The sequence below is a fragment of the Amphiura filiformis genome, chromosome 3 (assembly GCF_039555335.1).
Source record: "Amphiura filiformis chromosome 3, Afil_fr2py, whole genome shotgun sequence".
Classification (NCBI taxonomy): Eukaryota; Metazoa; Echinodermata; class Ophiuroidea; order Amphilepidida; family Amphiuridae; genus Amphiura; species Amphiura filiformis.
The window spans coordinates 5,215,406-5,231,417 of NC_092630.1; the positions used below are offsets into that span (position 1 = coordinate 5,215,406).

Below are 16,012 nucleotides of genomic sequence, written 5' to 3' on the forward strand. Positions count from 1 at the left end.
GATGTTGGAGGATGTGCTGGTGAATGACTCTTTCCATGAGTTTACTGATGATCGGCTGAAGCGATATAGGACGGTAGTTGGAGGCAGACTGGCGGTCACCAGATTTAAAGATCGGAATCACACGGGAAAGCTTCCACGCGCTGGGGACGCAGCCAGTATGAAGGGATAGATTGAACAGTTGCGCAAGGAGAGGAGAGACAGAAAAGGCTGTGTTCTTCAGCATCACACTGGTGATCCCATCTACACCGGCGGCAGAGTTGTTTTTCAGTTTGCGGATAAGCTTATGGATTTCACCAGTGTAGCAGCTGAAATGAGAAATAGAAGAAACTGTATCATAGTTAGAAATAAAAGAATCAGACACTTCATCTTGGTTGAAACATTCAGAGAAGAAGCAACTAAAGACATTGGCAATGTCACATGGGGTGTTGGCAGTGACATCTTTGTTGTGGATACTGTCCGGAATGGAAGATTGAGAGGACTTGGATTTAACATAACCCCAGAAGCGTTTGCCAGGAGAGTTGTTATCAAGCAGGTTGGAAAAATAATCTTGTTTGGCATACTTAAGCTGATTAGAAAGTTTGTTTCTAAACTCTTTATACTTCTTATAATCATTAGTCTTCTTGGACTTTTTCCACTGATTGAACAATCTGTGTTTCTTTCTAATGAGTTCTGAAGCTCTGAATTCAGCCACGGAGAGTCATTGGTCTTACATTTAACAGATATTTGAGGAATATAAGTACACATGGTCTGCATAAAGGCTCCATGGAAACTTGTCCAAGCTTGGGCAACATCATCATATTCATTGAATTGAAAATTAAGCAGCTCCTATTAGCTGCCTCCCAATCTGCTTTGCTGTATTGCCAGATTGGTCGACTAACAGCCTTGGTTGGGGTAGGCTGAAGGTTAATAGAACACTGAATGACAGTATGGTGACAAGCACCAAGGGGAGACAAGTGAGTAATATTGCTGATCAAGTTAGCATCATTAGTATAAATATGGTCAAGAAGAGATTCAGAGGTTGGACCAAAGAATGTTGGCTGGGATATATGCTGTTTCAAACCATAGCTGTGCTGGAGATCAGATAACTCATCAAACAGATAATGGGATGAGTCAAACAGGTTAACGTTAAAGTCCCCAAAGACAATTAATTTAGAGTCCATGGGGCTAGAGCGGAGAGCTTGAGCAATACTTGAACTAAGTTGAGGAAGTGTGTTAGTGTTCCGATATGGGGGGGGGGGGCGATAGTACAAGCATATCATCAGATTACATTTGGCAAACTTGCATTCAACCCAAACACTTTCACAATCAGGAATGGACAAATTATTACAAATCCTGGGCTTAAGGGAGTTGTGGATAAACATACATACGCCACCACCACGGGTAGCACGGTCATTTCTAAGCATACAATATTCATTACTTATACAGAGTTCAGAGTCAGTAATATTTGCATTGAGCCAAGATTCAGTAATGCCTATAATGGCAGGTTTAGAGTTCATAGTGTTTATCAAGCAATTTAGTTCATCAATTTTGTTAACAATACTTCCCTGCATTCAGCAGAAGCAAAGATTGATCATATTGATCACTGAAGGAACTAATGGTTGCACTTGAGCTAGAGTCAGTAGTATTTATGGAACTCTTGTGAATAGAATGTCAATTTACCTCACTTACACCTCTGATATTAAGAAAAAAAACATCAAAGAACCTTAGAACCAAGTATGCTAGACCTTCGGTGTTATTATGATAGCGTAATGAGGTAATAATTATAGTAACTCAATTTTCAAAAATGCCTCCTTTGGCCTCCCATAGAGCAGATCATGCCACATATATAAACAATTTATGCCATGATACTATCCACTAGAAATGTATCTAGAGGAGCCTTGTTTGTGGGAGGTGTGGTGAGTTTCCACCAGTCACTGCAATTTGACAGAGATATGGGCCCTACAGGCATTAGAGCATATACATTTACATACACAGCCCACACAACACCATCTTCACAACAAAATACATGATGAGCAAGAAAGTGTTTATTCAATGTTAGCAGAATTTACTCTGTGCATTTATGTTGCAGTGTAAATTTGGATTTGTTCAAGAAAAAATAATAAATTTTCTTTTTGTCTTGCAGAACCAGTCCTTAGTATTTATTAGTTTTCTTGTGTTTGAGGTGTGTGTTGGTATCTTCTGGCCCTCAATGGGTACAATGAGGGGCAAATATGTACCAGAACAAGGTAAGTTGACATTCTATTCACAAGAGTTCCAAGAGCACAGCATGTTTCGTTCCAAGAGAACATGTCTTGCTCCAAGAGCACAACATGTTTCATTCCAAGAGCACAACATGTTTCATTCCAAGAGCACAACATGTTTCGTTCCAAGAGCACATGTTTCGTTCCAAGAGCACATGTCTCGCTCCAAGAGCACAACATGTCTCACTCCAAGAGCACAACAAGAGCAGAGCATGTTTTGTTCCAAGAGCAGAGCATGTTTTGTTCCAAGAGCAGAGCATGTTTTGTTCCAAGAGCAGAGCATGTTTTGTTCCAAGAGCAGAGCATGTTTTGTTCCAAGAACACATGTCTCGTTCCAAGAGCACAACATGTCTCACTCCAAGAGCACAACAAGAGCACAGCATGTTTTGTTCCAAGAGCACATGTCTCGCTCCAAGAGCACAACATACCTCACTCCAAGAGCACAATATGTTTTGTTCCAAGAGCACATCGCTTCAAGAGCACAGCATGTTTTGTTCCAAGAGTACAACATGTTTCGTTCCAAAAGCACAACATGTTTCATACCACAAGCACAACATGTCTCACTCCAAGCACATATCATCAGCATGTTTTGCTGCAATAATTATCACAGGCCAAAACAAGTAGAAATTAGCCCATCTTGGACAGGCACCAGCATACTGAGTTTTTATCATGATCATCAGGCTGCTGTCAAAGTTAAAAGGTTGTTATAAGGAATTAAATTCTGTTGTCAGGGTGCTCAAACCTGTGATTTAGTAGCCCAATTAGCTTTGGAGCATGATCAGAAAAATACTGTTAAAAAGTTAAGTGGTTTTTTTTTCTGTGAATTTGCCATACAAAAAGTCATGAACTATTTGGTTCAGATAAGATTCAAGTTTTTTGTGCGTGTGCGGGTGTATGTAGGGGGGTGGTGTTTGTGTGTGGATGTGGTTGGGGTGTAGGAGTGTGTGTGTATGTTTTTTTTTGGGGGGGTGTTTTTATGCCTCCACCGCGTGGCATACTATTTTTGCAAGGTCCGTGCTTCCGAGCTTCCGTCTGAGCTTCCATGCTTCCGTCCGGATGCTGTATCTCGGGCATGGATGGGCGGATTGACTTTATATTTTCGGGATAGGTGGGTCATGGTCAAAAACTCTGGATACTTTTTTTTGGGTGGGGTTCAAGGTCATATACTGAGGTCAAAGGTCATTTGAGGTCAAACAAAGTAAAATTGTAAATTTGATCTTCTATGAACAGGTTAAATCCTATTGCAACCACACTTGAGTCATAGCTGCACTTTGTGAACCCTCATAAATTGGTGGCGATTAAAGGTCATATACTGAAGTCAAAGGTCATTTGAGGTCAACTTGTAAAATACCATTATTTTGAGACTTGGTTAAAATTTGGTCTCATATGAACAGTTTAAATTCTAATGCAACCAATCTTGGGTCATAGCTGCATTATGGAAACCCTCATTTATTTATCGGGGCACCTTTTTTATACTTTGTAGTCCTACAAGGGGGCCATTTTCCTTATTTACCTCTTTTCTCGAAGGCTAGGGGTCGCACGTTCCTCAAACTTGGTGGGTGGGTGCATCTTGACCACAGGCAGAACAAGTTTGTATTAGTTATTGGGTCAAGGTCACCTGAGGTCATCTGAGGTCAAATTAGCAAAAATTGTCATATGGGCATGAAACTTGGTAGGTACAGTCAACATTTAGAGCCAAATTTTTGAAAGGTGATTTTGGGGTCATCTGGGGTCACTCAGGGGTCATCTGAGGTCAAATTAGTAAAAACTATCATATGGGCATGAAACTTGGTGGGTACAGACAACATTTAGAGCCACATTTTTGGAAGGTCATCCAGGGGTCATCCAGGTGTCATCTAAGGTCAAATTAGTACAAACTGTCATATGGGCAGGAAACTTGGTGGGCACAGTCAACATAGAGCCAAATTTTTGGAAGGTCATTTTGGGGTCACCAGGGGTCATGTGAGGTCAATTAGTAAAAACTGTCGTATGGGCATGAAATTTGGTGGGTACAGTCAACATTTAGAGCCAAATTTTTGGACGGTCATTTTGGGGTCACCATCAGCCAGGTAAACGTGACAGCCGAGTCATCCAGGGGTCATCTGAGGTCAAATTCAGTCTGCCTTTTAGGCTTGAAACTTTGTATCAACTTTTGAGTGCCACGTCGCTCCCTTTGGTGGAGGCATCACGGTCGACGCTGTGCGTCGAAAACCGCGACATCCGAGAACCGCGGTCCATCTAGTTTAGATATCCTTGTTGTCCCTTTTTCATGTTGTAGGAAGCGGAGTTTGCATTATTGAATTTACAGAAAACCAATGCTTAGTGTCATTGCCTTTTACTTCTGTATTAATAATAATACCTTGCACCTACTGCTTGTCAATTTAAGTAAGAAATTGTTCTTGTTTTTTTTCCTTTTTGCAGTCCGTTCAACTATTATGAACTTCTTCAGAATACCTTTGAACTTCATAGTCATCCTTATATTACTCCAGGTAAGTATGTAATTCAATCAGTGTGTAAACGTTTAATGTTATAATAGAAGCTAAATTTGATCTTCCCAAACTTGAATAATCTTTACCAATTGGATACTATTGGTAGTCTGCATGCATGAAATGTGAGTCAACATGACAAGATAAACAATTCGCTGATCGCACGGTTATCTCAAAAAGAGGTTCTATCCGCAAAGTGTGTGCTGTGTGTACATACGCCTGTCAAACACTTTAATTAGCGCGTATGCTTTGCAAAAGCCTTCTGTTGCGTTACTACAAAAGCGCAGGAAACAGAAAAGCACATTTAGCGCATGCATTTGCAGAGAAAACCTCGTTTTGGTAGCAAGATGGAGGATCTGTGCAAAGGGGAAGAAAATTCAATTTTGCCGCCACCTCCTCAACAACCCGAAAAGGTTGACCCAATTTTTTTTCCGGTGGTTTGAAAAATGAAGAGCAAAAAAAAAAGGATTATAGGCACTAGCAATGTATAGTACCAATTTTCAAAATTTTCCGCCCTTTCTTCTTCCGCCGCCCTTCTTTTGGCCGCCCCCTCTTCTTCCACCGCCCCTTTGTTTTGGCCCCCCCTTTTACCCTGGGGGGCTCGCGCCCCCAAAGCCCCCCCCCCAAAATATGTGCATGAACATATCTCGTTGCGTATATAGGCATAGATGTTGTCAAAAAAAGAGGCGAAAATTGTGCTTTTCTCCAAATCTGTGTTTATTTAGATTTGTTGACCCACAAATTTATACTTTTATGTGTTGTGTGTGAATAATCAAGAAGTTATGGCACTTTTACTACATGCATTTCTGAGAGTGTACAGCTGCCTTAAAGAACACATTCCAATTATATTTGTATTACAATATTTGATCCAATCTTTGTTTTACAGGATTTCCCGAGGGTTGTGATTTTCAGGTGTTGTGTTGGGTTCCTGTGTGCTTCATTTGTCATGCAACAAATATTATATAAGTAAGTTAAAATGAAAATCACAGTTTGTGTCTTATTATTAATTTTATTAAAACATCTACCCGTATATGGCCAATGGCCAAGAGGTTCAGCTAGCCCTGGCTTCATATAGCCACATGCTTTACTGGTTTGCCATGCATGGGGACTTAAATAATGTACCTTGGGCATTTATCTGCAGCTTTTCAAAGGTTTGTGCGTGTAGACCATTGTAAGTCTGTTACATTGCCACAATTCTTTACATGTAGATTGCAAACAAGCATACACTTAAAATTCGAGTTTGCTGTGCAGCGTGCTGAAATATTCCAGATATTTTCCCTCTGAGTGACACATAAACATTTTGCAGAAACATGCTTGCATCCTGATGGGATCTTACTCATACATAATGCATGAGCATAGTTTTTAAAAGACGGTGTGTTATAACCAAAGAAATAGAGACAGGCGGATATTAGATTATAATTGGTGTCTATGCCAACATGGGTGTTTCAAGGGTTTTGCATGTGTATTTTCCCCTCCACTACACTAGCTTCCAGAGATGTATGGCTCTCTTGCCCTGATTGACGCCGCTCCGACCAAACTTTGACACAAAATTAGCCAATCAGATTATCAAATTGGCCAATCAGATTATCAAATTGGTTAATCAGATTATCAAATTGGCCAATCAGATTATCAGTTTGTTGTTACGATTGTTAGATGATGATTGAATCCGAGACACGTCATTGTCGATTGGCACATCATTACTGCGCACTCTCAGTGATGCCAACGCCGCGCCTTAGGCGCACAATTGGGCTACTTGGCGATCACTTGCCGCTACTAAAAAAGCATGCCGCTACTTGTCTAAAATTGGGCTACTTTTGCCAGTCTCAGGCCGCGGCAGTAATTTGATGTATTTTCCTTTCAATTTAGCCGATTTATAAGGGTTTTGAGTCTTTGAAGCGGCAAATTGAAATTACAATGGGTTTTGTGACCATTTATTGATCGGTCAAGAAGTTCCCAGTACGTATCGGAAGTTTTAAAGTCAAGTGCTTTTCCGCCCAATTGGGTGTTTTGCGTTCTAAATTCGGGTAAATCCGCCCAAATATCCGGTATTGGGCGCTTTTTGGAAGCTGAAAAAATTGGGCTACTTGAGAATCCTTTACCGCGGCCTGGCGAGTCAATGCGCCGCGCCTTGATGCTGAAAAGTTTTGGCAACACTGCGCACTCTCAACATCATTATTGCACCCTCTTTTATCAGTCAAATGTGCTCAGTGATGTATTCTTAGTTTACATTGCAAAGGCTTTCAAGATAATACCGAAAGGAGAATTAATACATACATATCCATCCCTCTCCACCAGGATTGAATGTCGTGCTCAGGAAATCTTACTACCAGTAGTACAGGATAGAAAGCTAGGACAGAAATGCTAGTAACGATGAATACATGTATGTATGTGTATGGGTAGGTTCTCGTTGCTGAATAGTTGAGGGGTCTATCTAGCATTTCTGTACAGTTTGATCAGCTTGTAAATTATCGGCGGGCCTTATAACATCATGGATTAATAACTCGATATCTTCTTTCAAGAATTTTGCTGTGACAACTCGTCAGAAGTATCATGAATTATTAATTAAAGTCCTATACTTAGCCGGCTTTATTTAACACACACAATTTAGACCAGACAGGTCAACTACATCACTCTTAATGTGGATATATTTTTCAGCATAGTAGTAAAAGCCTTACATTTCCCACCTATTACAAGCTGATCAAACTATAACACATTTTATGGTAGTTGTTATGTTGTGCATAATAGGTTTGCCTAATGCTTATTTATTTTTGCTCTGCCTTCGCAGTCTGTCTTAATAAATCCTATAGTGTGTCTCGTCTCAAGATGATAGTAACGCCATGTTGGTTTTTGCAGAGGCCAATTTGAATCGCTCGCTACTAATCCTGTGGGGTGTATACATACGCATAAGAGGGCGATTTGTGCACAAGCAACAGCGTAAGTGTACTGATTTAATCCGCAAAAGCGAAATCCAACATGGAGTTACTCTCAACCTGAGATGAGGCATACTAGATTTTATTTCACCTTCACAAACTTCAGTTGTATTTATAACATGATGTATGTATTCGACCTAATTAGCGTTCCTGGGTGCTTCCAGGGTCTATGCTTAAGTCGGACAAGTCGGGGGGCTTATTGACCTGATGAAATGAAAGTGGAATCAATTTACTTGCATAATGATTCAGTCAAAATACAATTTATCTAAAGTTACCTTTTTCAGAGTCTTGTTAGCAGCGACATAGCTTGCGTCACCATCACGGCGTCTTCATTCAGCTTAGTGTTTACAATCCTCCGGTCACCTGACCAGTGTTAGCAGATCATTGTAGATGGTGACTGGAGGATTGTAAACACTACGCTGAATGAAGATGCCGTAAGGGTGTCACAAGCTATGTCGCTGCTAACCAAGACTCTGAAAAGGGTAACTTTTTAAACAAATGTCAAGAATGACAGAGTCCAATATCAGTATCCATGCTGCCAATTTATCTAAAGTTGACACAAAAATAATCCTAAGCTGAAGGATCTATCTATATAATAATACGCTATTCTCTGTCTGTGGCTCTGTTTGTCTGTGACTGCTAATGTGAGGCCACCGTAGGTCATACAGGGCTGAAACTTGGTGGGTGGGTGCAGCTTGGTATGAGGAAGAACAAGTTTATATTTTTTTAAGGTCAAAGGTCAAGGACGGGGTCAAGTTCAATTGAAGTCTAATTTCAAATACTTTAAATGGCAAATCTAGCCATGCCATTGTGTTGACCTTGGACTATCAAACAAAAGTTTCCACGGTGACTTTTTGTCAGACCAACGTTAAGAGGTCAAAGGTCAAGAAAGGTAAAAATTTCAAACTGCCCCTATGAAGCTCAAACTTGGTGGGTGGATGGAACTTGGAATAACAAGTAAAAGTTTCCACGGTGAACTTTTCATCATACCTACGGTTAAAAGGTCATAGGTCAAGAAAGGTAACAAATTTAAATTGCTCCTATGGAGCTCAAACTTGGTGGGTGGGTGGACCTTGGACTAACAAACAAAAGTTTCTACGGTGACCGATTCGGCATACCTAAAGATAAGCGGTCATAGGTCAAGAGAGGTAACAACTTCAAATGGTCCCCTATGGAGCTCAAACTTGGTGGGTGGGTGGACCTTGGACTAACAAACAAAAGTTTCCACACAGTGACCTTTTTCATCATACCCTCACGGTTAAGAGGTCATAGGTCAAGAAAGGTAACAATTTCAAATTGCTCCTATGGAGCTCAAACTTGGTGGGTGGGTGGACCTTGGACTAACAAACAAAAGTTTCCACGGTGACCTTTTCATCATACCTACGGTTAAGAGGTCATAGGTCAAGAAAGGTATCAATGTCAAATTGCTCCCATTGAGCTCAAACTTGGTGGGTGGGTGGACCTTGGACTAACAAACAAAAGTTTCCACGGTGATCTTTTCGGCACACCTACGGTTAAGAGGTCATAGGTCAAGAAATGTCAAAATTTTCAATTGTCCCTATTGATCTCAAACTTGGTAGGTGGGTGGACCTTGGACTAACAAACAAAACGTTTCCACGGTGACCTTTTTGTCAGACCTATGGTTAAGAGGTCATAGGTCAAGAAAAGTCAAAATTTCAAATTTCCCTCTGGAACTCAAACTTGGTGGGTGGGTGGACCTTGGACTAACAAACAAAAGTTTCCACGGTGATCTTTTCTTCAGACCTACGGTTAAGAGGTCAAAGGTCAAAAAGGTAAAAATTTCAAATTACCTATGGAGCTCATACTTGGTGGGTAGGTGTAAATTGGACTAACAAACAAAAGTTCCATTGTGACCTTTTTGTCAGACCTACGGTTGAGAGGTCATAGGTCAAAAAACAAAGATTTCAAATTGCTCATGGAGCTCAAACTTGGTCGGTGGGTGTAACTTTGGCCAAGGAAGCCCAGGTTTGAGATCTGCAAAAGCCAATAACTATGACTGCCGAGAACCGCGAAATACGGGTAACCGCCTAGTATATAATATATTCCATAACACATTGGAGTGTTGGGAAAAGGTTAAGGGGCATTGGACCTCGACTATTGTCCAAAATATGTAACGGAATCGAGTATTATTGATTTCCTTCTAACTGCATAGTATGGAGTCAGTGAGCAAGTAAAAAAAATTAAAGTTATTCCAAACAGTTGTGGGAACATATAATAGAAGGTTAATTTTATTCAGACATTTGATTGAATTTAGTTAGTTGTACATGATTTTATTCAGACATTTGATTGAATTTAGTTGTACATATGTACATGTACATTTAAAAGGGGGACTTAGACAAATCTTACTCGCAAAATTTCATAGAGGGCACTTAGGGGAGGGGCGTTAATTACTGGTCGAATACAGTACATGCTTTCCATAATTATACCTATATACTTTTTCATATGTAACAGCAGGTTATAATGTTTTCTAATTAATGAGGTTAGATTAAAGGGGAATTGACAACATCTGTCAACAGGAGTAACATTTTACTGCCTATTAATAGATGCACTTAATTGTGGTATGTCATATTTGTCGCAAGACCAAGGCTACTAGACCAGTGTGTATGTTTTGGTTGTTTATATTTTGTAATTTATATTTAAGAAATAAAGGGTAATGCATGATCCTTACACGAAAATAATGTGTCGAGGCAGTAAAACGTAAATAATGGGTGAGGCATTTAACCCATTATTTAAACGCTTTTACTGCCGAGGACACATTATTTATGTAAAGGATAATGCTGCACCCTTTATTTCTATTCTATTACCACAAAATAGTGTGATTTAAAGAGAAAATATCAAATTTTTTGCCCAAATATTTCAAGTTGTTTACCTCAAGGTGGAGCGCATACACGTAGCCAAAGCGTATGCACATTCCAATAACACAACCTAACATTCCATTCTCCCCTATAAGCAGGTATGCACATACAATAACACACCCCTGACATTCCATTCTCCCCTACATAAGCAGGTGTGCTGTGCGCTCTGCTGTGCGCTGTGATGATAGAACATAAAGTTTGTTGCCCTTGACACTTTATCGCTAATTAATGGTCTGTCACGTGACGCGTTTCAACAAATCACAGTGCACGATTTTGAATAATGGGTCGTGGGGTAATAGAATTTGTAATTGGTGGTAAGTGATATGACACATTAACACGCATGACCCACAGTAGACTTTATTCTTCAGACTGTCTAACCAATTTTCCCCTTTCTAAGATACATTTGGACTCTGCCATTATTGTTTGTCATCCATGGAGGGGAAATAGTGTACTTCAGGATTATTTTGCTTATATGCAAATTTATTTTTAGTGTATGCTTGTTGGTGAATTGCTGATAATGCACTGTCCCATGTACACAAGCTTCATGTGCAAACCTGCTAGTGGCACACTCACTATTTTGGTCAATCCAATATGGTGTATTTCCGGCATTTTATACATTTGAGAATGTAGAATAGAAACTGTCACATAGTTGGGTACCATTTGTGGGGTTATTTCAATTGAAATCTATATGCCGTAGAAGTGACGTAGTTAATCGGATTAACTACCATATAGCAATGGATGAATACAATATTCTGATAAGTAGGTTCCAAGTAGAGTTTCTTCCACTGATTCGGAGACATGTCCGCAAAATAAGGCCATAGGCCTAAAATATAATGCTGTGTCGGACATAATCCTTGAACACGGCAAATACAATATTCTGACTATGTCGCCCCCGCACTACAACGTTCACGTGGTACCGATGCATTGAACCATAGATGTCAAAGAAATGCTAATCACTCGCACATGTAAGATTAGTATCATTGAAAAGAGCGGTATTGTATTCAATCTATGATTGCGGGCATACTCAGGTGATGAGTGCAACCTGCCTGTAGTGCAGCGGGGTACATTCACAAATTGTATTCATCAATTGCTATGGTAGTCAATCCGATTATGATGTCACTTCTACGGTGTATACACCCTGTATGGAAAATATAACCTCAATCTTCAACACAGGAACTGTGGATTTCAAATGGGGTTACCCGAATGAGTGGCTCCATTTGAAATCTACCCCATGTTGTGGGAGATTAAAGTCATGTTTTTCTTAGGGGGTGTATGGTTTTCAACTGGAATAGGCCATTTAAGGGCACCTATAATTATTTTTGGCAATGTAAGATGTAGTAGCCCATAACCATAGCAGTGCTGATTGGTGGAATCTGATTAACCTATAACAAACATTAGGTAAAACATTTCTATTTTTGTGGTACGTCTTTGTTTTGAAGGGGAAATAATTATCTGCTTTATTTTGTAATCGGGTGTTGTTTAAAACTTGTTACTAAACAAGTAGGGTTGTAGTCTAACTGTAAATAAATTGTTCTCTTATTACTATACATTTTTTAGGATTATTTAAGACTGCTTCCATATATTTGAGCTGATCAAGCAAAATGAGTTGTTTGTGACAAATATTTAAAAGAACATAAAAATTGGTATATAACAAGAGAACGAGAGTTTGGCCCTTTTTTTTTTTATCATATCTCAAAGTGAATTTTTCTTTGACATATGGCTTATTTTACTTGATCATGTCACACACAAGGGGCCTCAATAAGTTTGTAGAACAAGATACATTGTACTTGACTACCCACATACAGGAATGCAGAACTCTACTATTTTTGCAGTGATGTTGTGAAGGAACAAGCTTTCAAATGAGATCAAATTCTTTACCTCGCAACAAAGTAAAGTACATTGTTCTACAAACTTATTGATCGGCCCTTGTATCTCTGTTCACTGCCAACATGCGTAGTATAAGGCCAAAAAAAAGTTGTTTCCTATAGGTGGTCTGAAAATCAAAATGCAAATACATTTCTTTTAATTAAAAAAAATCACCTGAACCTTTTTAGCATATCATCTGATTTCAGCATTTTTGGTGCTCAAATTTATGTGTTTTCTTTTAATTTTCAGCCCAATTTGAGCTATTTTACCCTAATTCTATGCTGTTTTTTCAGCTTTTTTGAGCAGTTTCAGCTTTGTTTACTAATGGTCAGTTTCAGGTCTGCTGATAGCAAAATACTAATCATCCTCAAAATTTATCATGAGAATATACAACTTTGTACCTCAAATTCTTCAATTGTGACGTGTCATATCAAAAAGAGACACTTTTGTGCAGGATCGTAAATGGAGAAATAGCCAAAAATTTGCCCAGTGGTGATTTTTTCACAATTTGAGTTTGTTGCGAATTTGTGATGTTATTCATGTTTAAAATATTGTCTGAAAGTTTCAGACCGGAATATAACTGGCATCTTGTATTTTATAAGGTATTTTTCAAGGTAATTCCTACTCTCAACATTATCAATAATATTTTCAAAGGCCAATATCTCAATTTCCAATTATGTAATACCATAACTTACGAACTCAATATCTTCGCTTAGGAATGTCCGATTTCATTGAGGAAAACGGTGTTGTTGAGCAAAATATCTTTTTTATTTAATATATGTAAAAATCTCAAAATTGATAACCTTCCCAAAAGTGTCTCATTTTGACATGACACATCACAATTTCAATTGACTGAATTTTAACTTTTCCTAAGTGCAACTCGCAATATTGCGCTAAGGCAAGTCACAATATTGCGAGTTTGCGCGTAGGATGATGGTGGCATGTTGGATTTGGTAATAATGAAAAATATACTACAATTAATTCATAAACATTTCAAATGATTATTCCTCTGCTTTGCATATTTGTATCAATTTTCATTAATTCACTATGCAGCTTAAATGCTTCAAACTTGGTATGGTGAGAGGACATGGTGGCCTCATGTGCTGTATAATTTTGTGTCATTTTATTTGCATATTTATTAATATCAATGCTAATATTCAAATTGGGGAATTGGGGGTATTCGAGTCCTTGTCTACAGTGGCACGGAAATTAACGAAAACAAAGTGTTTAGGTGTCCCGCGTAGGGAGCATCAAGTGCGTCTCTCGCGTGTAGTATGCGATCTCACACTCACATGACAATGATTGCCTCGAGCCTTGAGCACATTCGAGCAAAATCAAATACCCCAACATTTTGCTCCAGCATGTACGTATCAAGATGGCCATCAGGTCCAGATTCTCGGGTTTTAATTGGGGTATTCGAGTCCTTGTCTACAGTGGCACGGAAATTAACGAAAACAATTCTGCGTCTCACCAGAAGTGTTTAGGTGTCCCGCGTAGGGAGCATCAAGTGCGTCTCTCGCGTGTAGTATGCGATCTCACACTCACATGACAATGATTGCCTCGAGCCTTGAGCACATTCCGAGCAAAATCAAATACCCCAACATTTTTGCTCCAGCATGTACGTATCAAGATGGCCATCAGGTCCAGATTCTCGGGTTTTAATTCTGTGAGTTGTACAAATCCAATGAAATGTTATGCATTGGAAGGTCGGGTGCAAAATCGGGAGTATGAATTTTGAATAGAATAGGCAATTGGGTATAAACTTCCATTTGAAATACTCACTCCAGTTGTGGAAGATATAGGTAAAGCCATGATACAAGGGGAGTATGGGTTTCAAAAGGATTAACCCTGACCAGTTACATTTGAAAAATGTACTCCCCTTGTAGAAGATATTTCCAAAATCTTCCACAGGGGAGTGAATTTCAAGTGGAATAACCCAATTCTGCATCATGGAGCTGCCCTGTGTTATTTGAGAGAAATCTTGCAATATTAGGCCAAAAAAAAAAAGAAGGTTTGTCTCAAAGCTCGCGCGCGCATTTGTAAATTCGTGAGATTTGGACAAAAAGAAATGCAGAATTTTTTTGATAGTTTTTCCGGAAAAATTCGCGTAAAATCAGATTTTTTCTCCAAATACCATGAAAAAAGTTGTTTATAATAAAAAAAAATCGCATTTCGCATTTGTTTTCAAACCACTCGTGAGCTTTGAGACAAACCATTATTTTTTTTTTCCTTACTTTAATACGGTAATTTTCCTCAATTTATTCTTTGGTATCATTGCAGGTTAAGTCAGACCACATCAACTTCAGCAGCACCAGCACCAGCCAAAGACCCAGGTTCAATTCCCAGCAAACATCAATCGGTACCGTTGATGACCAGTGTTGACAAAGAAAAGGTTCCAGTGGATGAAGAAGTCTGAATGGACAAGTCCTAGATTTCAACGAGAATCGATTCTCGTAATGATTCTCGTAAGATTCGGTTGCAAGAATCAACTTCTATCTATAAGTACAGTGACTATAAATGAAGCATTTTGATTCTCACAAACCAAGACGAAATCTAGGCCCTGATGGAGATGAACGACAATGTAAATTTAAAGTGTCTTTATTATCTCTGTTCACCTTTGTATTATATTGTTTTATAATATATATGAAACTATAACACTGAAATTTTATCTTGGAGTAGTACCGAAAATTACTGAAACCAAATGTAACACTTGACAATGCCCAGTGCAGACTGTGAAGCCTTTTGTATCAAAATATTATCATAAATGTGCCCATCCACCACAAACTGGTCGTAAAGTCGGCATTTTCCATTTTGAGATACAATCAAAAACAGTATGTGGATTTCTATGTAAAATATATTAGGAATTTGACCTTTGATGAACCATAACTTCACTTCCAGATCTCCGATAAAGCTGGTAGAGGTGTCATTTTAAAGCTGAAAGTGCATTCTTTCAAAATCTGTAATAAACAGAAAATGATCTAGAGCCGACTTTACTACCACTTCGTGGTAGATGGTCACAAATATACAATTTTATGTATACAGGTAAATGAAAAAATGATAGTAAATAACACTTGTTTTACACAGTATGCAACCTGTCAAACCCTGTCCGAAATTTGCAATGGACCATTTCTGTTGAATTCGTATGTACCTCAAGTTGGTGCGACATTTTTTCTCATTTTCCTAGTGCTAGTCAATCACCTTCTAAACCAATCATTAATCCTATTGTTGAAGAGGATAATAAGCTTCTACTTATGTATAGAACTCGTAAGTAGTTCTAGTCTTTATTTGCTTTGGCTAAATCCTGTTCAAGTGGTGGGTTAACCAACAATTAACAATGAGAAGACATTTCCGAACCTTGTTGACTCTGGGATTATTTGAAGTAACCGCCAATTATGAGCATACAATATTTAATACCAGCAATGTGGAAAAAAAGAAATGACGTAGCACCAAAATAATGTACCCTTTTGCTGAAGGAGCAAAGTTATAAAATGATAATTCCGCTTGTGGATATCGTTTGAAGTCAAATGATATACCATTGTAGAGCTTATAATATATATTTTCCAAACACGGAAGATAACAATATTGACCAGGGGCCGACTTTACGAGTGTTTCGT

The 16,012-nt window shown here is 38.8% G+C and overlaps 1 protein-coding gene across 3 annotated transcripts in view; it reads left to right on the plus strand.

Moving 5' to 3' along the window:
• Positions 1 to 15,532, plus strand: part of LOC140147919 (molybdate-anion transporter-like) — a 39,536-nt gene extending 24,004 nt beyond the window's left edge. Inside the window, exons 9-13 of one of the 3 annotated variants that reach the window (XM_072169715.1) lie at positions 2,123 to 2,225; positions 4,662 to 4,729; positions 5,613 to 5,692; positions 7,022 to 7,106; positions 14,679 to 14,764. In XM_072169715.1, coding sequence (XP_072025816.1) covers positions 2,123 to 2,225; positions 4,662 to 4,729; positions 5,613 to 5,692; positions 7,022 to 7,091 — 321 coding nt within the window. In that variant the 3' untranslated portion in view covers positions 7,092 to 7,106; positions 14,679 to 14,764. Of the gene's footprint in view, positions 1 to 2,122; positions 2,226 to 4,661; positions 4,730 to 5,612; positions 5,693 to 7,021; positions 7,123 to 14,678 lie in introns of all 3 variants that reach the window. The other 2 variants (XM_072169716.1, XM_072169714.1) reach the window with 2 other exon arrangements.
• The last annotated feature ends 480 nt before the right edge of the window (positions 15,533 to 16,012 follow it).